The sequence below is a fragment of the Hipposideros armiger genome, unplaced genomic scaffold, assembly GCF_001890085.2.
Source record: "Hipposideros armiger isolate ML-2016 unplaced genomic scaffold, ASM189008v1 scaffold_743, whole genome shotgun sequence".
In the NCBI taxonomy this organism is placed as follows: domain Eukaryota; kingdom Metazoa; phylum Chordata; class Mammalia; order Chiroptera; family Hipposideridae; genus Hipposideros; species Hipposideros armiger.
This window is the reverse complement of record NW_017732093.1, coordinates 447,086-471,766: the sequence shown is the minus strand read 5'-3', so window position 1 is coordinate 471,766 and position 24,681 is coordinate 447,086. Positions and strand designations below refer to the sequence as shown.

At 47.2% G+C, this 24,681-nt stretch overlaps 2 protein-coding genes across 3 annotated transcripts in view; one reads left to right on the top strand and one right to left on the bottom strand.

Moving 5' to 3' along the window:
* LRRC41 (leucine rich repeat containing 41) lies at positions 1-17,557 on the top strand. 2 transcript variants are annotated; one of them, XM_019627973.1, is made up of 10 exons: positions 3-259; positions 3,970-4,056; positions 4,728-4,798; positions 10,565-11,708; positions 14,550-14,810; positions 15,380-15,544; positions 15,642-15,740; positions 16,300-16,422; positions 16,654-16,729; positions 16,855-17,557. In XM_019627973.1, exons 1-10 carry the CDS (start codon positions 61-63, stop codon positions 17,072-17,074), a joined length of 2,445 nt encoding a protein of 814 aa, XP_019483518.1. In that variant the 5' UTR covers positions 3-60; the 3' UTR covers positions 17,075-17,557. The 2 variants fall into 2 exon arrangements, with proteins under 2 accessions (XP_019483519.1, XP_019483518.1); XM_019627974.1 differs by lacking the exon at positions 14,550-14,810 and having other exon boundaries at positions 1-259.
* Positions 17,482-24,681, bottom strand: part of RAD54L (RAD54 like) — a 24,472-nt gene continuing 17,272 nt past the window's right edge. The window contains exons 11-18 of the mRNA XM_019627976.1: positions 23,391-23,465; positions 23,147-23,277; positions 22,472-22,582; positions 22,190-22,313; positions 21,768-21,846; positions 21,258-21,437; positions 17,983-18,143; positions 17,482-17,886 (exon numbers count right to left, since the gene is read on the bottom strand). Coding sequence (XP_019483521.1) covers positions 17,676-17,886; positions 17,983-18,143; positions 21,258-21,437; positions 21,768-21,846; positions 22,190-22,313; positions 22,472-22,582; positions 23,147-23,277; positions 23,391-23,465 — 1,072 coding nt within the window. The 3' untranslated portion in view covers positions 17,482-17,675. The remainder of the gene's footprint in view (positions 17,887-17,982; positions 18,144-21,257; positions 21,438-21,767; positions 21,847-22,189; positions 22,314-22,471; positions 22,583-23,146; positions 23,278-23,390; positions 23,466-24,681) is intronic.

Below are 24,681 nucleotides of genomic sequence, written 5' to 3'. Positions count from 1 at the left end.
CTGACCTTTTCAAGATGGCGGTCCGCGTCTGCCACTCCCAGGCTCGCGCACCTCCCCAAGATGGCGGCGCCCGAGGCCTGGCGCGCCCGGAGTTGCTGGTTCTGTGAGGTAGCGGCGGCAACGACCATGGAGGCCACGTCCCGGGAGGCGGCGCCAGCGAAGAGCTCGGCCTCGGGCCCCAGCGCTCCCCCCGCCCTGTTCGAGCTGTGCGGGCGGGCGGTGAGCGCCCATATGGGGGTTCTGGAGAGCGGGGTGTGGGGTAAGTCGCGGGTTGAGGGGCTATCTCTGGCAACGAGCGGAGGCGGCCCAGCGGCCGGGGGGCGCGGGGGGCGAGGCCGGGAGGCCCGGGGCAAGGCCCAGCCCGCGGCACTGGAAGCCAGACCATTGGGTCGGAGCATGAATTCCGTGACTGACCGGGCTGGGCAGAGTCAAGACGAGTACCAAACCGACAGATAGACCCGTACCGCGGCCTGGCTGGGGGGCGCGGGGGGCGAGGCCAGGAGGCCCGGTCTGGGGCGAAGCCGGCAGGGCCCGGACGACAGAGGCTGGACTGACGGGCCGGGCTGTGGACATCGAACTGACACTCGGGCTGGAGTGGGCTGGGGAGTCTAGGATGTTGAGCGGACCGGCAAGGATGGTCCGGCTGTTTGGGGGCGGGGGCCGAGGTTGGGAGGCCCGGCCTAAGGCAAGGAGGCCAGGCCCGGGGGCACCCAACCTGACTGACGGTGAGGGGCCTTCGGGATCTGCCTGACACACCATGGGTGCCGAGACCCCAGAGGCCAAGCTGATGGGCGAGGGTAGCCCAGTGGATTGGGAAGCGAGGGAACGGGACTGGGAGAAAGGCCGAAAGGCTTGGGGCGCCAAGGCCTGTCTGACGGCCCGGGGCTGTAGGGAGCGAACTGACGACCGGGGCCTCGGGTGCCAAGCTGTTTGAGCGACGGACTGACGGACAAGGCGGGGGGCGCTGGTGGCCACTCGGATTGGCCTGAGCGGCGAGGAAGGGCCCGAGAACCGGTGAAGGGAAGCGCGGAGCCGGTCGGCGATAGAAGGAGGCTCGAATGACGGACAGGCGGGAAGGGCCAAGGAGGCCCCAGGCGGGGCTACGGCCCGGGGATTCCGGACTGGGAGGGGGCGCGTCGCCGCTAGGAGGCCTTGGTCGGAGTGGGAGTGAAAGGAGGCCCCAGGCCTGAGAGCGCGGGGACCTGCGGGCCCGGCTTGGGTGGAGGGCGCCCAGGCTGAGCAGCAAAGGCGGACGGCCTGGGGCGCTCAGCTGAGGGGCCAGGGAGGGTGGAATGACCAGCCTGGCTGGTGGGCCGGGGAGCACGACGGGCCGGGCCGGGCCGGGCCTGCTAACGGAGGACAGGGGGCCTGAAGCCCGATGGGCACGAGAAGGCCTGGCTGTGGGGTGGGTACCGCTGGTCGCAGCCTGGTCGCTGACGAAAACTCGGGTCCGCGTTGTGAGGGCTCATAGAGTGAAAGAGAGAGAGCCAAGTGAGGGCCTGGGGCGAGGGGGGGCGAGGGGAGAGGCCTTCCCGCACAGGGAACAAGGGAGGCCTTGGGCCTGACCGACTGGTGGTGTGAGGGGGTGGGGTCCAGAGGCCAGGGCTAAACTTGGGTGAGGAGAGCACAGGCCAGGCCCGGGGCCCAGGGAAGGGGGAGGGGTGGCAGGCGAGGAGGCCCTGGGTCTTGGAGGGAGGGGTCGGGGAGGGGTCCTAAAGACCTCAGGAGTGGTGGTGGTGCCTTTGCCAGGAGGAAGGCCCTGGTAAGGCCAGGAGTGAGAGCTTGTGGTCCTGGGATGAGGGTTTGGGTTTCACCATGAGGATGGATGGATGTGGAGAAAAGGCCCAGGAGTTGGGGGGGGGGGATGGGCAGGGCGTTGGGCCTCCGGGAATAAGCCCCAAGGCTGTGGATAGTGGCTAAGGAGGCCCAGGGATGTGGGAAGGCCCTGGGTATGGTGGGGCTGGGGCATCAATCCTGAAGAAGCCCAAGTGTCTTCATGTACCAGGGAAAGACTGTTAGAATACCTCAGTCCTGGTGGGGGGAGGGGATTGTGGCGGCCCTGGGCCAACAGCTGAGAAAAGGATCAGGCTGACCCGTGGGGAATGGGAGAAAGGTCGCAGCGGACCTGGGAAGGGGGCTCAGAAAAGTCCTGGGGAATGTGGAAGAAGGCAGAGAGGATCTGGGTGTGTTAGCCTAGAGCTTCTAGGATGCTAAACCTGGCTAGGAGGGAAGGGGACTGGGTGTGGAGGCCCCAAGTTGGGAAGGGGCAGTATTAAAGGCGTAGGCTGGAAAGAAGCAAGGAAGAGCCTGGCTTAAGAAGAATGGAGAAAGGAAGAGAGGAGTTTGTGGATAATAGGGGGTTAGAATCCCTGTGGCTCTGAGAGGGGATGGCTAAACAGAGGGGAGCAGATTTGAGGAAGAGAAGAGGAAGAGCTCCCATGGGCCAAGCCCACAGCAAAAGCTGAATCAAGTTAGACCAAGTAAGAGGCCTGTGGGCTAGCAGCCAGGAAAGGCTTCCTGGAGGTAGTGGACTCCTCTCTGCTTTGTGTAGGTAATGAAGGAAAAAGTGAGTAGAGGCCGCAGGAAAAGCCACAATGAGGAAACTTAAGGAGAATAGGTATGTTAGACCTTGAGTGCCAGGATGTGGAGCTCGGATTTTATTGTGACTGCAATAAGAGCCTAAATTAGTGTAATAGCATAAGGAATTAGTGCTTTCATTAAGCAGGTACGTTGAGTATCTGCTATGTACAAAGAATTGTACTAGACTCTTTGATAGCAAAATTCAGCTATTCTACAAGTAAAGATAAAAGAAAATCCGGGAATGGAAGTTTTGAAAGATTTTCCTTAGATATGGTGTACTCCAAGATCTTAGACCTATTCTTGGCTGGACAGAGATGCTATTGACAGCATAAGAATAATAATTGTAACATTTAGTGAGCCTATTATGGCCAAGCATGGTCTTAAAAAGATTATAAGCATGATATCCTTTAATTTTCACAACAGTGTTATGAGGTAGTTATTATCACCATTTTAAAATTGAGGAAATTTAAGCTTAAAGATGTTAATTTGCCCAAGGATTCACGATTAACTATGTGATACAATCAGGATTTCACTCAGTTTTGTGCAATTCTAGAGACTAAACCAATTAGCCATGGTACTATTGGGTTGTCGGAAAAGTCATGACTTATTTTTTCTATGTTTTTCGTTGCAAATATGCATCATGACTTTTCCAACAACTCAATATAGTGCCTCTCAGTTCTCGGGAAGTCAGCAAGCAGGTTTTGTTTTTAAGATATATTGAATTTAGAGCCTAATTATTTCCATTCTTCATAGGGAAGTACTAGTTTAGAGTATAGTGGGGGCCCAAAGGATGGAAGTGGCCAACCTGGAAGAGTGGGAAAGGAATTCAGGAAAGGCTTAATAAAGGGCATGTGATACTTGAAAGGTGAATAGTTGATATGCTGAAAGTGCAATGATATTCCGGTGGAGAGAACAGCATGGCAAAAGTGGATCTCATGCACAGGCGCAGAAAGCAGTGTGACGTGTTAGATAAAGTAATAAAAGTCGTTTAGTGTGGCTGAAGTGTAGGAGGCATAGCAGGCAGCTGGAGAAGTTAGCGGGACCCAGATTATGAAGGATTTTTTTTATCACACATATTCAATAAGACCTTTTAAATGCAGAATGGTTCATTATGCTTGGGCGGAAGTGAGCTGACCAGCTCCCAAATGAGTGTATCAATTTGCTTTGTGGGATTATCTCACCCTTGTAGATGTGTATGGCCATGAAATTCCAGCTGCCAACTAAGTAGCTGAAGATACGGGGACCAGAGTTTGAATTAGACTTAGGTTAACTTCTACAGGTTCCATTTGTCAAATGAGAAGTCTGCCCTTCCATTTTCTTTTCCAATAGGATAAATAATGCTTGGAACCATGGAAGAAAAAAATAAATTTTGTGTTTTGGTTTTTGTAGCCCTCCCAGGCCCAATACTTCAAAGCATCTTACCTCTGCTCAATATATATTACTTGGAGAGGATTGAGGAAACTGCCCTCAAGAAAGGTGAGTTGAGTATCTTTCTGTTTCTTTCTCAGTCAGTGATTATAAGCAAGGCACCATATGTTCTTCAGGTAAATATCACACCAGATACTTGCATAAAACTTCTTGGTTTTTAAAAAGTACCCTCATGCCTACTTTCTGATTCCTTACAGTGTCCTATGAAACACAAAGCAAGTATATGATCCCTGTTATACTAATAAAAGTGAGACCACAGGCACACTACAGTTGCAAATAGCAAAGCCAGACTAGAACCCAAATCTTCTGAATCTTAGTTTTTCTATTTTAGCAAGCTGCCTCCCAAACCCCTCATTGGACATGTCTGTTAAAAGCTAACATTTATCTAACTAACCCTAGTGCCAAGCACTATCCTAGGAAGTTTACCTGGAGAAACTTACTTAATCTTTTCAACAATTTTATGAAATAGCTATCATTAACTACATTTTACAATAAGGAAACTGAGGTACAGAAAAATTAAACAACTTGCCCAAGGTCACACAGCTAGAGTGTGGTTTGCTTATATTTAAACCTAGGCAGTGTGTCTTTAGAGCCAGTGCTCTTTACGACTTTGCCATATGGCTCCTGTGAACCCAAAGAAGGACAACATTAAGAGGCTGTTATCCTTCATTCATGGTGGCCAAGGAGTGGCCAAATAAATGTGACATTTCTCCCTACAGGCCTCTCCACTCAGGCCATCTGGCGCCGACTATGGGATGAGCTGATGAAGACAAGGCCTTCCAGTCTGGAAGTAAGTTAAGGCACCAGGTAGAACTCTGGCCTGACTTTGCACAGTGAAAGCAGGAATAGAACACAAACATAAGTTGGGTGCTAGTAAAGTGCAGGGGCAGGGATGGAGTATATTTGGGAGGAGGGCTCTGATGGCTTGTCATAAGGTGCTTTACCATTGGCATTTGTCACTGACTTGCTTGCTCACCATGTTTGTAGGTGACACAAAACTGGGAAAGGTAGTGATCACAATGGATGGCAGAACCTGGATTCATAGAGGTCTTGACAGGGCTGGAGCAATGGTCAAACTTAACAACATGGAATTTAACAGGATAAATCAACTCTTCACTTGAGTCTAGAAAATTCCAATTATATGATCTCAGGGTAGAGAATAAAAAGCGTCTGGCTTAGCAGCAGCTTGTATAAAAGAGATTAAGGGGTTTTAGTCAACAATGTGCTAAAGCCACTCATGTAAGGACTGTACCCTGAACTGTGTGAACTAATGTACTATAATATTGGCCGAAGGACAATGGGGATGATAGACCTGCCTGGTTCTGCAGTGGTCAGGCTACCCCTGGAATATGGAAAAAGAAGTCAAAGCTACACCATGTGTGTCACATTTGGAGGACTGGAGATGTTTTTCCTTGAAGAGAAGACTTGGGGAACATGAACTGTCATAAAATATTTGAATGCTTTTTTTATGAAAGAGGGATTAATAGACTTGTTCTGGGTGGAAGTTAAAGGAGGATAAATTTTGCTAAACTGAATGTAGAAGTTTTAAACTGTGAGCTTATTAGTGATGAAACAGGCTAATTTCAGAGGTAATAGGCTTTCCATCTCTAAGTGTTCAAACAGATCCTGTATAACTACTTGACACAGGGTATTGTAGAGGAAATTCAGCACTGTAAGAGAGGTTGGACAAGATGACTTTTAGGGCTCCTTTTAACCCTGAGATTCTGTTATTCATTGGTTCACATATAACTCACCGGAGTTTTCATTTAAGCAGCATTTCTTTTGCTGTTTCATAATTAGGTTAATTAGGTGACAGGACAGATTACGTTCAATAAACATTTACTAAAACTTAACACATACCAAGTCTTATGCTAGATATTGGAAGTACAGACACAGTCCCTAATCTTGAGGAACTACCAGTTTAGTGGAGAAATATGCAAACAGATACATCATATATGCTAGGATAAATGGTGTGATAGAAAAGTAGCAAGGAGGCTGAGGGAGAAGGGAGCAAGAAAATCTTTGCTAGGAAGGAGTATTTGAACTGGGCTTTATATGGTGAATGAGGCCAAATGAGAAGAAAACATGTTAGCTCTTATGAGGAACTGGAGATTGAATTTCTGGGGATGCACTGGGTTCAGTAATATTTAGCTCCATATCCTTCAGCTTTTCCACTTCCAGATCTGGACACTACCCTACCCCTGAAGTTCAGTGTGATGACACTAAGGCCCAACAAAGTCCTCAGTCACTATGTACAGGAATTAGGCCTTAGAGGAAGAGAAGTGAACGTAAGAATATTAGAAAACAGGAACGGCTTCCTGCAACTTTTAAAGAAACATGAGATTGACTACTATTCCAGTGTTTCCCAAGAAGTATGGTTGACTAGCTGGTGATGGAAATTATATCTTTCTTTTGAAGAAAGCTTTTTATCCAACATTATCTCAAGCTTCCTGGAAAAGAGTCTATTTGTTAACTTGTTTTCTTGTCTCAGAGCATTTCAGAACTTTTAGGAAGCCCCAGACTTGGTGACCTAACAGTCACCTAGATAGAGGTCCTGACTTGGAGCATATCCATTCCAGAGGGTGTCTTCTTCTGCTTCCCACTTTTGCATGACAGTAACCTTCACTTCATTCGTGATTCAAAAACATTTACTGAATGCCTATTCAATTCCAGGTACTGTGCTAGGTTCTAGGGATACAGTGGTGAGCAAGATAGACATAGCCCCTGACTGCTTATAAAGCAACAGTATTTCTGTGTCGTACTAGTGTGGCAATATGGAAATGAAGGATTATTCAGTAAATGGTTCTCTAGTAATTAACCATTTGGAAAAAAATAAAGTTAGAGCCTCACTTTACAATATACTCAGATAATTACTATATGGATTAAAGATTAAATTGTAAAAAGTACAAGCACAAAACAACTAAAAAATGAATAAAGGTGACTGGTTACCTAATCTCAAGATGAAACTTGCTATTAAATGGGCAGGACCAAATAAAAAAATAATGGACATATTTGACCATAAAAAATGCCAATACTATAAATACAATTTAAAAGGTACATAAATTGGGAAAGAATGTTTGCAACAATATTGGCAAAACAAAGGGATAAAGAGAGTAAGACAAAGGTGAACATCCCCGTAAAATAAGATAAAGATTTGGACAAGTCACAAAATATAAATTTCCAATAAAGTGAAAAATGTTCAATCTTATTAATAATTAAACGGGAAAGTAAAATTGTACCTCATAAAGTCTGTTTTGGTTTTGTTTTAAAAGGTAATTCCAGGGATGGGTAAAACTTGCATTTTAATATACTATTGGTGGGAGCAGAAATGTTAACAACTTTCTTGGTGAGCAATCTGGTGATAATTGTCCAGCGTCTTTAAAACATTTAAATTCTTTGACTAGAAATTCTACTTAGAATTTATAGTACATAAAAATTGAGATACTCATGAAAATTTATTTCCAGATGTCTATTACAGCAAAGTTTAATATCAAAAAGCTAGAATTTAAATATTCAATCATACAGGAATTAAGTATAGTACATCCATATTTTCAAAATATTAATAAAGTCATACTCTAAAAATACTTAAATACCTGGTGGTAAAAATGTTTAATGATATGGCAGTATAATGTTCAAAAAAGCCCAGACTTCGAAATTGTTCAAAATTTTCAATGTTATAAAACAAATATCTAAAGCTATTATTCACATATGCATATATACTCCAAAGAGTTGGTTTACACATGATTTTTTGTTTCTTTATCTTTGCACAAACAATATTTCTATTAGAAAGGCAACAGTGGATAATAGTTTATGAATATGTGCAGGCTCTAACAGTTTAGTACAAGAAAAGTTCTCCTTAGTTTGCATATACACACTTCTACCCCACCAATGCCTGAGCTGCCACCCCATTGTGGATAGGCCAGGGATTGTGTTGGTAGGTAAATATCATTTCACCTGTTTGGTGGTGTCTCATTTTTCCTTCATTTTTCTCATCATTCAAAAGGAAGTATTTAAATCACTGCATTTTCTGAGCTCTAGTGTACAAGTCCACAAAATGAGTGGCTTGTACTAGATCTCGCAGGTATTTTTCAGCTTTGAAGTTTTAGCATAGATTGTTCTAAAGGGTAATGATGGAACAAAATGCAGTAAACTGCTGTCTGCTCATGCATGAATTCATGAGAAAAAAAGCTACTGAGATAGTTGTCATAACTAACTTTACATACTCACTTATTCCTCACAACTCTATGATGTAGGTAATAGTTATTTTCTTCACTTTACAGATGAAATTTAGGCAGAAAGAGGTGAAGTGACTTGCCTAAGGTCACAGTTGTGAACAGCAGACCCAGGATTCAAGTTGACGAAGTCTGGCTTTAGAGTGTGTACAGGAGTACACACTGTCATGTGCTCTTACTGCAGTTATGTCATCAGTGTACCAATTTCAGAAATTCTCTCCCATTGTCTTCAACTGACTAAAAATCCTAGTATTTAGTTATCTAAACTACATATTCTGCTTGCCTCACAGTCAGAAACAGCCACAGTATCTTGGTTCACATCTTTGTATTTTGGGCCCAGATCTATAACCATTTGAATATCTCATTTGTGAAGTTGAAACCTTACTAGGGTTACCTGCCAGTGTTTTTCGAGGCTGTGAACGTGGGCCAACAAGTGTGTAGGAAAAGTGCCAGTGAGGTAGGATTTGAAGGATTCAGGAATACCCCATTTCCGTTCATGGCTGTGTAGAGATTTGGCTGCCTGTATTTTTTTCCTGCTCCCCTATTGCTCCCACCCTGCTGCTGGTGAGAGAGGTCCTTCTCTCCTTTCCATGCATTTATCTCAAGCATGAAGACATTCCTTACAGCAGGCAGCCTTGGGGAATAGTGAGGCCAAAGGAATGACATTTTTGCCTGAGAACAATAGGGGCCCAGCTCCTGCCAAGACCCTGATATAGCTTGAGGGTCACTCTGGTAGGAGAGAATGCATGGAGGTAGGGTAAGTACCAAGGTGTCTTAGTTTTGGGCAACCTGCAGACCCCCACTACCTTTGCTTCAGACTGTGTCCACTTAACAGTTTCTGCCTCTGTCACATCCATTTCACATTGCCCATCTTGGCTAATGACTAGCAGCAGAAGTAACATTTTGTATTTTAGTTTACAAAATGCTTCAGCTTTCACTGCCTAATTTAATCATCATAACAAACTTGTGAAGGTTTTACAGATGAAGAGGGGATCAGAAAGATCCAGAGTATAGTGGCAGAGCTGGCACCTGTATCAAAGTCAGCAGACATTCTACTGTACCTTAAAAAAGAATGGGGACTTAGGGAAGTCTTTATTTCAGTCTGCCCTTTGGGGGGCAGGTAGAATTCCTAACCTCTAACAGACATCAAATTCGTTTGGGGATGGTTTTTAAAAGATGCATGGACCTTACATCAAATGTTAACAGAACGTCCAAGTCTGGGTACCTGGCACATGAATTTTGGAAAAAAGCCCCACAGTAAATTGCACCAAAGATTCAAAATCACTTGCACTTGAGTTCTTCTAAATGTATCAGGATAGTCTGATGAAGTCTCATATCCATCAAAGCAAATAACTATTGCCTTGAAGAAAACAGAAATCTAAGATTTGGTCCCTGCTGTCCAGGAATTTCTAATATGGTTGGGATAAGACATGTACACAGGCAGACTCAACACCATAAGGCATGTCTACCCAAGTCCAAGACCTGAGTAGTCCCAACAAGAGTTGGGTCGGGGGAGGCGGGGACAAAGAGAAACACTAACAGCCTGAGAATGGAATAGTAGGTCCTTTCAGGAAGTGGGTTTGATTTTGGCAATGAAGAGTATTTGGGGCACATGTAAGAAAGGACATAGAAGGCAGGTTTTTGGATCAGTAAAGTGACCAATTTGGCCAGAGCAAAGAATTCATGGTGCTAGATGTGGGAAATAGCTTCTCAGGTAGGCAGAGCTCATATTGTGGAGGGCTTTCCCTGCCAGGCTGAAGAATTTCAAATTAACCCTAGGCAGTGGGAAGACATCCGGGGTTTTAAAGCAGAATAATGTAATCAGAGGTGTTTTACAAAGAAAAATCCAGTGGGCTTGTGCAAAAGTTCGGGAAGGGGAAAGGGGACAGTTAGAGTGAGTAATCAGGAAGCTGATGTAGTCAGGTGTGAGGTGATAAGTTTTCTGAACAAACATGGTAGTGTAAGAATGAAAAGTTGGGGTCAGGTTCTAGAAACAAACATGGAAGAATTTACAGGGTTGAGTTTCACTTGAGAGGCACTAGAGCAAACTGGTCTCTGGAACCAAATTTCCTGGGTTCAAATCTTGATTCTGCCACTTACCTGTGTAACCACAGGCAATAACAACCTTTGTACCTTGGTTTTCTTACCTGTAGAATGGGGCTAATAGTAATACACGCCTCAATAATGCAAGAATTACATGAATTTGTATAAATTTAGTGTTTCCTGGCACAGTAAGTAACTATGGAAGGAAGTAAACTGGGATGATGATGGTTCTATGGGTTGCACTTAGCATCACAGCTGTCTGGCATGTTCTCTGCTTTCAGAGTGTGACCTGTTGGCGAGCCAAGTTTATGGAGGCCTTTTTTTCCCATGTTCTACGTGGGACCATTGATGTGTCTTCTGACAGGCGTCTTTGTGACCAGCGCTTCTCACCTCTTCTGCATAGCTCCCGCCATGTCCGGCAGCTCACCATCTGCAACATGCTGCAGGGTGCAACTGAGCTGGTGGCAGAGCCCAATCGCAGGGTCCTGGAGACCCTGGCCAGTTCCCTGCACACCCTGAAGTTCCGACATCTGCTTTTCTCTGATGTGGCTGCTCAGCAGTCACTCCGACAGCTATTGCATCAGCTTATTCATCATGGGGCTGTCAGCCAGGTGTCGCTGTACTCCTGGCCTGTGCCTGAGTCAGCCCTTTTCATCCTAATCCTGACCATGAGTGCTGGCTTCTGGCAGCCAGGCCCTGGTGGCCCGCCCTGCCGCCTCTGTGGAGAGGCCTCCCGAGGCCGGGCCCCATCCCGAGATGAAGGGTCCCTCCTGCTGGGTTCACGCAGGCCTCGCAGGGATGCTGCTGAGCGATGTGCTGCAGCCCTGATGGCTTCCCGGCGGAAGAACGAAGCTAAGCAGACGGCCAGAGCCGCACCTGCCACTCGGGTTACCCGCCGGAGCGCACAGGAGAGCCTGAGAGCAGGCGGGATAGACCCTAAAAGGGAGCTGCACCCTCCAGCCACCTCCCACGAGGCTCCTGGCACCAAGCAGCCACCCTCTGCTCCAGCCACCACCTCCTCTGCCTCTCCCTCCTCTTCCACATCCTCATCCAAACGGGCTCCAGCTAGCTCAGCCCCACAGCCTAAGCCCCTAAAGCGTTTTAAGCGAGCTGCAGGGAAGAAGGGTGCTCGCACTCGTCAGGGGTCTGGTGCAGAGTCTGAAGACCTGTATGACTTTGTTTTCATTGTGGCTGGTGAGAAGGAGGATGGGGAAGAGATGGAGATAGGGGAAGTGGCTTGTGGCGCTTTAGATGGATCAGATCCCAGCTGCCTGGGGCTTCCAGCACTAGAAGCCTCCCAACGATTCCGCAGCATTTCCACCTTGGAGCTATTCACAGTTCCACTGTCCACAGAGGCGGCTCTGACACTGTGCCACCTGCTGAGCTCCTGGGTGTCTCTGGAGAGCCTCACACTATCCTATAATGGTGAGTGCCCTAGAGGGGCAGGGGTTGGGTCTCCCAGCAGCACCAGCTGTATGCCCAATCCTGTGGAAGGGAACAGGGTATGATCAGGAAGCTGGAGATGTGGCCCGGCCTGCCTCCCTGTGAGGCAGAAGGCACACACATGTAGCGGCAGGCTGTCGATGCTAGGGAAGAGGAACATGAGTTCTACAGACTTGATTTATAGTTAAAAGCCAGGGTTCCTGAGGGGCAGTGAGGACCTGAAGAATGAGTACGTTTTAGATATGGCAGGCAATCCAAGGGCAGATGGGAGTATGTAGAGAGTATGCAAGCCCAGCAAGGGCTAAGGCTAGATCATACCAGTCATATATCAAAACAGCTGTACAGACAAGGTGTGGGGCATTATTTTATCAGACCAGTAACCTGCAAAGCAGTTCTTTCCTACCTGGCTATGCCCAGCTAGCCAAACTTCAGCTCTGGATAAATTTAGGCAGATTGCACAGCACTACGAGACATAATTGTGCAGATTGGTGCTACTATGCAAAGTCATCAACCTTAGACAAATCCTGTGTTTGCAACATCAGTTCCCATTCCTAGTGTACCACTTCCAAACCCTTCCCCCTTTTCCTCTCAGCAGATGACCTCACCTCCTACTTCACAGAGAAAATAGAAGCCATCACACATGAACTACTTCAATTTACCATTAACTAGCCTATAAGCTCTCCGTTATTTGCATCCATCCTTGCCTCATTCACCAGTGGACGAGATCACTGTCCTATCTAAGGCTAATTCTTCTACCTGTGCTCTGGACTCATACCCTCACCTTAGGAAAACTTGTTTACATGCTCTAGTAATAAGAGCTAACTTCCATATGCTACTTAGTATGTGTCTGGCATATTTTAAGTATTCTCATTAATTTAATCCTTACAACCCTATGAGGTCAAGTGACTTGCCCAGGGTAACCTAGCTACTAAGTTATAGAGCCAGGATTCAAACTCAGGCAACCATGCTCCAGAATCCATGCTTTTAAACTATTTAATGCTGCCTCCTGTCTCCTCCATTTAAACATTAAATCAGGTATCCACCAAAATCTACCACCACCACCACCTCTCTTCCATATTTATTAGTCCTAGTCTCTCCTGCCTTCACATCTGTGTTATCTTTTCTCTTACAGCCCACTCCAGCCTTGCTTACATCCCCACTACTCTGAAGACCTAGGTCACCAAGGTCTTCCTTATTGCTAAGTTCAATATATACTTTTCAGTCCTCACATTAGTTCTTGGCAGCATTTGCTATTAAGCAGTCTTCATGAAGTACTCTCATTTCTACTTTGTCAAAATTTGATTTTTTTTTTCCTCCTCCCTCTTCTGGACATTACTTTTCTTCTCTCTTAATGTTCTGAGTTCCTCAGAGCTCTCCAGCTTTACACACTTGCTGGACAATTTTGTCCATTCCCTTGGTTTCAAAAGCCATGTATTCTTAAAACTCCCCATTCTATGACATTAGCCCAGATCTTTCTCTTAAACTCCAGACCCATTTATCCAGCTGATTACTAGATAGCACCACGTCATAAAACAGAAGCTCCCCAACCTGAATGTATCTTCTTTCTATACATTGCACCTTCTGTTCTCAGTAACATCATAGGTGGCTCCATTGCCCAAAAGAAACCTGGATTCTTTCTCTTATCCACATGTATTTGGCTACCAGGTCCAATGTTTACCACCTATCAAATGCATTTATTTCTCTATCTCCCCATCATTAATTCAGGCTACCATTACTTCTCACCGGATTCATTTCAGCAGTTCCTCCCGACTCCATACTCACCATACAATCCATTGTCTACACTGTAACCCAAGCATTTTTTCAAAAATGCAAGTGTCATTCACTTAACCCTTCAATGGTTTCATCACCATGTCATAATTTTACTTACAGGGTCATTTATGTTCTCACCCCTGCTTACCTCTTAAGTTGTATATCAAACATTCCTTTAAAACTTTAAACATCTGCTACTTTGAATATTTTTCAGTTCTTGGAACCTGCCACTTTCTCCTTCAGGCCTTTATATATGCCAGGTTCTCTCTGTCCCTTCTCCCTTCTTTTAGCCTGTCTCCTTTATGTTCTTTAGGACTCACCTGGAAAGCCTGTATTGACATAAGCTGAACTGGGTGTTTAGTACCCACCCATGCTTTGTACTTCCACAGTACTCTACTTCCCCAGTTCCCATCACACATTTATTTATCAGGCTATAGTCAGGAATAAGATGTGCTGCTTGCTACTGTGTAGCAAAAAGAACCTCTATTTACTAGGTGCGGGTAAGGTTTAGTTGAATGAATCAACAGGAGCCTGCTCAGTCCAAGGGGAGATAAGGGAGCAGGTCCCAAGGAATTATTTGCTTTGTGGCATTAAGCAACTGCCCCCTACCTAACCTTCTGGATCCTACTCCCTTCTGCGGGATGTGGTTATTCTTTTCTCCCCCATACCTACCCAATGAATCTGTTCAAGTATTCCCCATTGGGTCATTCTCACTCTACTCCTCAGTTTATAGATGTTCCCTGTGACCTATAGGCAAAGTCCAGAGACCTCTGCTGCTGTTTGGAGCTATCACCCAATTGGCAGCTAGCTATATGCTACCCCACCACATCCTATCTTGTGGTGACTCTGCCCTGACTGATGCTTGAGGGCATGGCCCAGTACAGTAGACATCAGTTTGCTGGTTACCTGAGGAAAAAGCAAGACAATGGATGAAAAGTTGAGAAAATGGTTTTAAATAATCTGATCCAAAGCTTGAGATTTTAGTTAGAAATATTTGGAGTTGTCTCTGAGTTACCCTTGCTGACACTCCCACATGACTCTTTCCTGCCATAGGCCTGGGCTCTAACATCTTCCGCCTCCTGGACAGCCTGCGGGCCCTGTCAGGCCAGGCTGGATGCCGCCTCCGTGCCCTGCATCTCAGTGACCTGTTCTCACCACTGCCCATCCTGGAGCTGACACGTGCCATTGTGCGAGCCCTGCCCCTGCTACGGGTCCTCTCTATTCGTGTTGACCACCCCAGCCAAAGGGACAATCCTGCTGTGCCAGCGAATGCAGGGCCCCCTAGCCACATAATAGGGGATGAAGAGATACCAGGTGAAGCACTGGGCATGCACATTTGTGTGTGTGTGTGTGTGTATACACAGATATGCAAGTGCATTTGTGTGGGGAAGACAGAAAGATCTTTAATTCAGGCTTGCCACCACTCATTCCTGGCTTTTCTGGACTCTATCCCATCTTTAGCCTGCTGTTCTTAAAGATAACCATGGGCCAGATAAGGGCACAGGCCACAAGCCCAGCAGGGAGTAACCCCCAGAAAAGGAGTCTGAACCAAGAACAGAACTGTTAAGACTAGATTACGTCCCCCTACTATATGTTCCCTTAGTCCTTGTATGTCTCCTGCCCCAACCCCCCCACTCTCCATACTCATATTTGCTTATGTCTGAGTAGTAGTTTTCCTGGACTAGAAGCTCTGTAAAGGACTAAATTTCATAGCTGGTGCTTTATTTCCAGAACGTAGGACAGTGCCTAGAATATGGTAGGCACTGAAGGACAAGTAGACATACGAATGAATTTTTAGTGAATCCCTTAAGGACAGGGTGGGACCTGGTATGGGAGTGAGGTAGAGATGACCAGCTGGAATCTACTCTCCCTACCATGTCCAGAAAACTGCCTGGAACAGTTGGAGATGGGTTTTCCACGAGGAGCCCAGCCAGCCCCACTGCTCTGCTCTGTACTGAAGGCCTCAGGTTCTCTGCAGCAGCTCTCCCTGGATAGCGCCACCTTTGCCTCTCCCCAGGATTTTGGACTTGTGTTGCAGACACTCAAAGGTAAGACCCAGCTAGAATGGTAAAGGGAGAAGGGTAGGAGAGGACCTTGCGTTGTTCTTTGGAAAAGCTAAGACCCATGGCCTCTGCCCCCATCTAGAGTACAACATAGCCCTGAAGAGGCTGAGCTTCCACGACATGAATATGGCCGACTGTCAGAGTGAGGTGCTCTTTTTGTTACAGAATCTGACTCTTCAAGGTAAGTTCTTTATCCAGAACCTGGAGCATTCCTGAGTCCTCACTGTGGCTCTGCACTGTCTCACTGAGTGAGCCACTGTTTTTTTTTCTTGGCCTTATGTCCTCAACTTTAAAATGGTTATAGAACCTGCATGACCTTCCAAACTCAACTCCTCCTCTACTACACATGGGAAATAACTCACTTTTAGAGTGCCTCACCCACAAGTTTTTTATCTTTCAGTGGCTGACAGAAATGATGGTAGTAGAGGGATAAATGTGCTGTCCGGTTCCCCTCATAGACTTGTCTCTAATTCCCATCCCTGCATAGAGGGCAGTCAATGGATGAGGGAAAGAAGGAAGTGAATGTCCATGCAGAGACCCTCCATACAGTGAACATCTAGGCTCAATCTCTGGTTTGAACGCTGACTTAGTTTTAGCCGTAGTTGGGGTCTTGGACAAATTCCTTTCTCTTTCAGGGCCTCTCTAAAATGGTTACACCCCTTGCTAAGGCCAACTGGGGCAAGAGGGGCAGCACCAGTCCTATGCAGCCAACAGAATTTTTTTCCAATTTCTCTTGACAGAAATTACCTTCTCCTTCTGCCGTCTGTTTGAGAAGCGCCCGGCCCAATTTCTGCCTGAGATGGTTGCTGCTATGAAGGGCAACTCCACATTGAAGGGCCTCCGGCTGCCAGGGAACCGCCTGGGTGGGGGCAGGGCCCTGGGAATGGAGAGGGAGAGGGGGAAGAGGCCAAACCCTTGACCTAGAAACCCAGTGGGTAAAGGCATAGACCTCTGTACTGGTTACGTGGGGGTTAGAATATAGCTGTGTGCTGGGACTTCAGGAGGCGGGGCTTCTCCCCAGCCAGAATTAGGTTGGGGTACCCTGTTCCCTGCTCTTGGGTGGAGGTTACCGACATTTCTCCCCTTCTCCCCAGGGAATGCTGGCCTGCTGGCCCTGGCAGATGTCTTCTCAGAGGATTCGTCCTCCTCTCTGTGTCAGCTGGACATCAGGTACATGTTGGGAGGTGGGGAGCTGGATAGACAGGAGGGGAGGGGGGGACAAGGGATAGACCTACAGCGACACAGACCAAGGATTAATTGCTTCGTGGGTGTCTAATCTGTCTCATCCCTACCAGTTCCAACTGCATCAAGCCAGATGGGCTTCTGGAGTTCGCCAAGCGGCTGGAGCGCTGGGGCCGTGGAGCCTTTGGTCACCTGCGCCTCTTCCAGAACTGGCTGGACCAGGATGCAGTCACAGCCAGGGAAGCCATCCGGCGGCTCCGGGCCACCTGCCACGTGGTTAGTGACTCGTGGGACTCATCCCAGGCCTTCGCAGATTATGTCAGCACCATGTGATGGGGCCCACGCCTCACAGGCCCATGCTCAGTACCATCAGCTTGTAGGGGCTGAGGCATGGGCTGCCCAGAACTCCCAGCTACCAATTCTGTCTTTCTCTTTCTGCCACCTTTTTTTCTCTATTTTCCTTCTTCCCTTGCACTGAGGTTCTGGAGGCCTTGATGGGGTCCAGCAAAGGCATTCCCAGAACTGGGTTTAGAGTCTTTGGGCCCCTTACTCAGTAACCTGGGAACCCTGGGCCAGGAGGTTACAGTGGTTATCAGTCACTGAGGACAGCTCCCCTCCCCCTGCTCCGGGGTTCCTCCTTTCCTGCCTCAAGCAGGTACCCAAGCTTTAGAGAAGTATAGGAGTGCCCACTACCAGGCCTCTTCTCTCCTGGGCTTACCATGCTGCTCCCAGGCCTCAGTCCCTTTCATACCTTTATTCCTTTCTTTTTTTAACCAAAAAAGTTTTTCTTATAAAATAAATTTTGGGCAAACATCATGCAGCCCTTCTTAATGGTTTTTCTCCCAGAGAATAAAATTCAGCAGGGCCCTAAGGGGCAGGGACCCCCTTTGCCCTGTTTCCTTCCTCTAACAGCTAAACCCAGACCAGCTGGTTATCAGCGGAGGCCCCGCTGCTCCTCATGGGAACGCTGGTGGAACACAAAGGTGATGGCAGTGGTGGCAGCATCCCAGGCAGCCTGGAGTACCTCATCCCGGAGCCCCCGCTTATCAGAGCTATGGTTCCATTGAGCCAGGTCTGAGGTGCAGTCAGAACCATCAGGGGGTGGCCTGACCTGGTGGTTGTTGACACAGCGGCGGCAGCGCAACCTGGGGGCAGAACACAGAGCTGTGGTCACCACACATCCCACCTCCATGTTGTGCGGGGAGTCCAGAGATAATGGCTAGCAAGGGCACTCCACCCACCTATCATGTGTGTCACTGAGGCTCGCCTCGTCCAGGGTAAACAGCTCCTTCAGCTCGCCCAGAGAGAAGTGCCGCTGCACGTCCTGCTCATCCACCACACAGCTACTCAGTGCCTTCTTGTGGCTCTGACGCTGGAATATCTTCTCCTCAATGGTTCCTGCCTGGGGGAGGAGGGAACCAGGGACGCACGGCTGAGTCATCCCCATACATTGAGGCAGGAAAACCCGAGGACTGAAACTATAGCCGCAACCCAAGAGAAAGGGAGATAAATGAAAAGTAAGAGTCCTATAGCAATACCTCTGCTCAGCTGAGTCCATTTCCTAGTCTATCTCTTGGGAACATGACTTCTACATGTCTGCCCACCAGGATATTTTCTGTAGCAAGGGAGGGTTTTCAGGGCCTGGCTAAGTTCCTTCAGGGTAAGCTGAGGTTTGTCTGCAGCAGCTTCACCACGCTTCCATGCCAAGCCCAAGTCTCATTCAGTAACTATCACTTGGGTATCCCAGGCCAGGTCTTGTGCTAATACTAGGATACAAAGAACAATCAAATATGATCCCTATTCTTGAACTCATAGACTAGTGGGAGAGACAGACATAAACTAATTGGTACAATAAAAGAAATCTGTATAGAACACCCAGAAGCCCACAAGAGGGATGGCTGAGTGAAATAGTGTTGAAATGCTTAAAGATGATCTTTGAGCTGTCTTAAAAAAATGAATAGATGGCTTACAAGGAAAGAGCAAAAGGAAGGCATTTCCAGCACACGAACAAAGGGATAAGCCTGGCCTATTGGAAGACTGTGAGCTCTGTCTGTCTAGAGATGGCAGAAGAGTGGGAAGAGATGGGCTTGAAAAAGTCAGCAGAGGCCATATTGGAAAAACCTGGATGCCAGACTGAAGAGCTTGACCTTGTCTTGGAAGTGATGAAAAACAGAGTTTTTGGAAAGCTCATTCTGGAAGCAATAAGTGAAGAATGAGTTAGGATAAGACTAATGGTAAAGAATTAGGAAGCTGCTGTAATATCCAAGGGAGAGACTACTGTGACCTTAGCATAGCATGGAGAGGAAGGTTAGGTTAAGGAAATTTCAAGAAGGAAAATCAATGGTGGTTAGGAGACAGAATGATCAAGTAGGATGATGCCCCAGACTTGGGTTGGGTGAATAGTAGAGCCATTAAATGACAAAATTCAGAAGAGGACTAAGTTTAGTAATGATGCATCTAAAGTGATCATTTAAGATATTTAAGAAATGTACAGCAGGTGATGTATATATGGGTCTAGAACTCAAGAGATCAGGGCTAAAAATTTTGTTAGAAACTTGTCAATATAATAAGTGTATATAATCACAGAGATAGGGAAACCAGAGTGGAGTTTCCAAAGAGAAAAGAATTTTAAGATTAGTAGTCAACAGTGTAAGACACAAAGAAGAGAAAACCAAAAAATTACTTGTTTTGGCAATTAGGAAGCCAATAATAGTACATTCAAAAGCAGGTTCAGGGCCAGCCAAGTGGCCCAGTTGCTTAAGAGCACAGCTCTGAGCAACAATGTTGCCAGTTCAACTCCCACATGGGCCAGTCAGCTGCCCCTGAGCTGAGCTGCCACTGAGCTGCCAACTGGTGGCAGGATAGCTCAGCTGGTGAGAGCACAGGCTCCTAACAACAAGATGGCCGGTTCGACTCCTGCGTGGGATGGTGGGCTACACCCACCCGCAACTAAGATTGAACATGGCACCTTGAGCTGAGCGGCCATGAGCCACCGACAGCCGGCCGGATGGCAACTGGACTTGGAGCTGAGCTAGCTGCGCCCTCCACAGCCAAGACTGAAAAACAACAACTTGGCTGTTCCCCTTCCCCAATAAAATCTTTTAAAAAACAAAAACAACAACAAAGGTTCAGTGGCTTAAGTCGTCTGATGAGTGCGTAGAAGATAAGGAGATGAAGTTAACCTGTAGGCTTTGGAAAAATTTGACAGTAAATGAATGGGAAGTAACCCAAGGTCGTGGCTACAATAAGAGAGAGCTGAGAAATTGTTTTCAAGATGAGGGCTACCCAAGTATGTTTACAGACTTTAGGGAATAAAGGAGACATTAATCAACTTGGGAAGGGGTCCAGAGCAAAGCTGGGATGATAAGCCTCAAGCAGAGAGAAAGGGAATGATCTTCCTCTGGGATGGGAAGGGAAGAGCAGGTGTAGAGATTTACAAAAGAGAGGGAGGGAAGAGAATTGAAGCCTGGTAGCCTACATTTTTCTGTGGAGTAAAAGGACAAGGTCTCTACAAATAGAGAGACAGGGTTAGGAAGGAAACTTGAGGAAAGTGGTAATAGCTTGGAGTGGCTATTGAAGAAAATGAGATACGGCCCAGCCCAAAATGGTGAACGTGAATTTGTGGTAGTGTCAATCTGTAAATGCAAATTTTACATAGTGTAGAAGCTGAGAACAGCTGTAATGACCCAAGTGGAGGAGGTATTAGGGAAGGAGAGGCTGAAAGATGCACAGTGAAGATCAGGCTGAATAGAAAAGGAAGTCAAGTGGATCTGGGGGCGAGGGATACTAGGAATGTTAGGTTGAAGCTGATGTAGGAGGTATGAGAAAAGACAGGAAGTAATAGCTATTACTAATGATAGCTATTAAAGTTTTGGGCACCGTTAAAGTTCCACAGTGTAGCCTTGCAAGTAATTACAATAGGGAGAGTTAAAATAGGGGGAAGTTATTAGAGAGGAGGTCAAGGAAACATGAAAGAGTGCTGGGTAACTGCATGGTCCTTGAAGTCCACCAGGATAATAGCTGGATTTGGGGAAGAAATGAAGACTGAGCTGGTGTCCAAAGTCATCAATGAATTAGGAAAATAGCAGGAGGTAGATGACTGTAACAAGGAAAAGAGGGTATCAAGTCAGACAACATGAGCTTCAAAAGAGGAACTATAGGGTGCATGGTCTGTGATCACAGAGAACCTGGAGGACGCCAATACCACTTCTTAGCACCATGGGGCATGGAGTATGAGAAGACTACAAGGCAGGTAGCACAGTGAAAATCAGGTATGAGGGAAAGCAGGAAAGGATGAGGCCACAGGGAAGTTTGTTAACTGTTGAACAGGTATGCAGAGGGCATTGTAAGAAGGGTTTGAAGGAATGGGGTGGAGAGAACAGAAGAATAAAAGGCTCCAGGCTAAGCCCATACCCTGGCCACTGCTAGAGGCAGATGGGCCAAAGAGAGGCACGAGAGACAACGCAAGGTCTTGTTCCCTGACCCACCCTACTCCTACCACTACCACGATGCTTACAGATAGCAGGCGGTAGATATAGCAGGTCTTCTTTTGACCATCACGCCAGACCCGGGCCATGGCTTGTTCATCATTAGCCGGGTTCCAGTCAGGGTCAAACATGACCAGCCGGTTAGCCCCAATGAGATTGAGGCCACAGCCCCCAGCTTTGCTGCTCAGCATGAACACAAAATCGGGGCTCTGGAAAGAGAGGAAGCAGGAGAAAAAGAAGCTTTTGCAGGCTGAACCTGTATCCTACTCAGCCCAGCCAAGTGTTCTCTCTCACACATCAGTGTATTCTTACACTGAGACCAATGGTGAGGACCACCAATTTGTCACATACCAGCCAACTTCCCAGCCTGCAAAGTCAGTTCCCAGCCCAGCCATTACCAATCAACCTAACCCTATCACAGCCACCTAAAAAAATAATCCAGGAAGACCCTAGAGCAGAACCCTCTTATAGCTTTTCTATCAACCCTTAATTATAATGTTACTGCACTTTTGGTGTGGGAACAGGGGCTGTGCCTTTACCAATGGATTATTGAAGCGCTCCACAACCTTGGCTCGCTTCTTAATGGACATTGTGCCATCCAAGCGGACATACAAATACCTAGAGAGGAATCCAAAGATTAAAACCCAAGAAGGAAGCAGAGCCCCTTGGAGGTAGAGCTACAGCAGGGACTGAACTACATGCTTGAGGCTGTTCATGCACAGCCTGAGGCCCCACACTCCCAAAGAGATGGACAGGGAGCTAGGGGCCAGGACTGTCCTGTGGGAGCACCTGAAGGACATGGGGCTATTCAGCTTAGAGAGGAAACTGGGACCATCACAGCAATAAGGAAACAGATACCTTCATCCACACCTTGGCCCATATCCACCATCAGAACACCTACTTTTCTAGGGGGACAAGCGGGGAGGCACCCCTTTGGCAGCCTAGTTAGGTTCTTCCCTACCTTCGGGCCCGGCAGAGCTTTTCAAAAAGGTCCAATGTCTGGGTGTAATTGGACACCAGCACTACTTTGTCACTGCTGCGGCTTCGGGTCACTGCCAGAATGTAATCAAGGACCAGCATCTTACCTGGGAAGAGCGGCAACCATTAGCCCTCAGTGGGCATTCCCAATTGCCTGGGATTCTTATTGTTGATATCCTGCCTTGAGACAGGATAGGTCTAGAACAAAGACAATTTCCCACCCCTCTTCCCAGAGAAACCCAAAGACTGGTAGGAAAGGGCTCACCTGACAATTGAGGCTCTAGAGCCTTGGAACTATAACCAGGGGGGAATATGTCCAAGGCACCTTCAAAGCCATCCTCCTCTTCCACACATTTGTCATAGATTAGAGCTGGATCTGGGAGGGGAAAAAAATGCCAGCTACATTGCTTTTGGAAGTTTCTACTTCAGTGCTCATTAGAACCCCCTTCTAGAAGCCTACACAAAAGACCTTCCTCAGCACCAGATTTGCTTGGTCCCAAATTCCAGTGTGCAGTCAGTGCCATCTGGGACCATGAGTGGACAATCTTGCAGTGCCATCTGGGACCATGAGTGGACAATCTTGCTTACTAGCATGTTCTCCCAACAAGGAGGCTATACCAGAGAGGGTATTATGGTTTGTTAGTTTTCCTCCTGTCCAACATTTTATATGCACGTGTGCATGAACACACTCTCACACACAATCCTATATACCCCAAGCATCAAGCATGGACTAGGCAGAGGAAAGCTAAATTTTTCAAAGCAAAGGGTCTGGTTTACAGAGTACACAATATAGGGCTCATGCTTTGGAGAGGGCTGCAATCACATGTGGCTTCTATGAGGACTCTGGACAAATTTTAGTGAAGGTGGTTGGATCACCTGCAGGAGGCTACCCTTCCTTGCTCACTCTCACAGAGGATCTCAGGGCACAGACCCAACTCACGATTACATAGCTTCTTTAGTGAGGTGATGGAAGAAAGGGAAGACACGGTCATCTTGCCCTCACACAACTCTTCTGCTGGCTTGGCCTGTCTCAGAAACCTCTGGTATAATTCAGTCTGCAGGGGTGTCAGCCTGAAAAAAGGCAGCTGGGTCAGTGGGGAAGGCTGGACCACACTTCAGCCCTCTGAAGACACCTTGAGGGCTGAAGTTTTACTCACTCCATACCCCTCAGTTGAGTTCAGTACCTGCAACAAACCACCTGCTCAATCTTCACAGGCAGATACTTAGAAAGGATATCAGATGTCCTCCGTATCAGGCACCTGGAAAGCACAGGATAAAAAGCAGGGCTAGTAAGACTGTCATGCAAACTATTAGAATAAAAGGTACCACCCAAAAAACCAAGACTGACTCCCTTTTGTAGTATCAAATGTCAGAGACCCATCAGCCCTATGACAAAGATATCTACATTGTGGTCTCAAACATGGAAACAGAGACCCTTTCAAACGGTATAGCTTTGGTTTTTTTTGTTTTTTTAAAGAGTTTTTTTTTTTTTTTAAGATTTTATTGGGGAATTGGGGAAGGGGAACAGACAAGTTGCTGTCCTTTTGTTCTTCAGTCTAGTTGTGGAGGATGTCACTTCACTGACCCATGTTGGTATTGTGATCATTGCACTCTTCCTGGGGGAGGCAGTCGCTTGCAGGCCATTGGACGGCCGTTCACAGTGGCTCCCGGCAGCTCAGGAAAGCTCACGCCGGCTGCTGGCCAGCCCCACTGCAGCCTACGCCGCAGCCGGCACAAGCTCCAGGTCAAGCTGTTGTTCAGCATTTTAGCTGTAGAGGGCGCAGCGTCACTGGCCCTCATGTGGTATCCGAACGGGGCCCTGCTGCTCAGAGCTGGCGTCCCAAGCCAACTCCTAACCAACGCGCCACTTAGCCAGCCCTTAAACAGTCTAGCTTTGACTAAACTCTTTCTCTTCCCCTTCAAAAGGTTAGCCGGTCTTCAAGAAGAGGCCAAAGTCTCCCAATTGAGCCTGGTCCTCTAACAAGGAAAGCAAGCTGCAAACCACTAAGTCCTTAGGGGAGTTTCTGCTTGCATTTGCCCAAATGCCTATTGTCAGATGGCCCAAAGCTCAATGAAATTAAGCTCATACCTCCTGGCAGACCAGTAAGAACATGGATCAGGCGCCTAAGCAGCAGCTCCTAACACACTGATTCTCCTTCCTGCCATCTAAAATCGGGAGGGAGAAGTAGCAACTGGGAAGGGCAGGACATTTCAGGATATAAATCATCAAGTGTATAAACCAAGTCCAGAATGTACCTGCCCCGTGGGCTATGTAGCCCCATGGAAAAAGCCCTCTCAGCCTGGGAGCCACGCCCATCTATCAGATCTATTTCTACCTATGAAAGAAGGCTGTGAGACCTGGGAAGAGAAGCCTGGTGCTTTAGATCCGAGACCAATTGACGGCAAGCTTCTGAAGTACTAACATTGCTCCAAGGGATATTTTGCTCAGGAAGTTCAACAGTGTCAGAAAAGAGC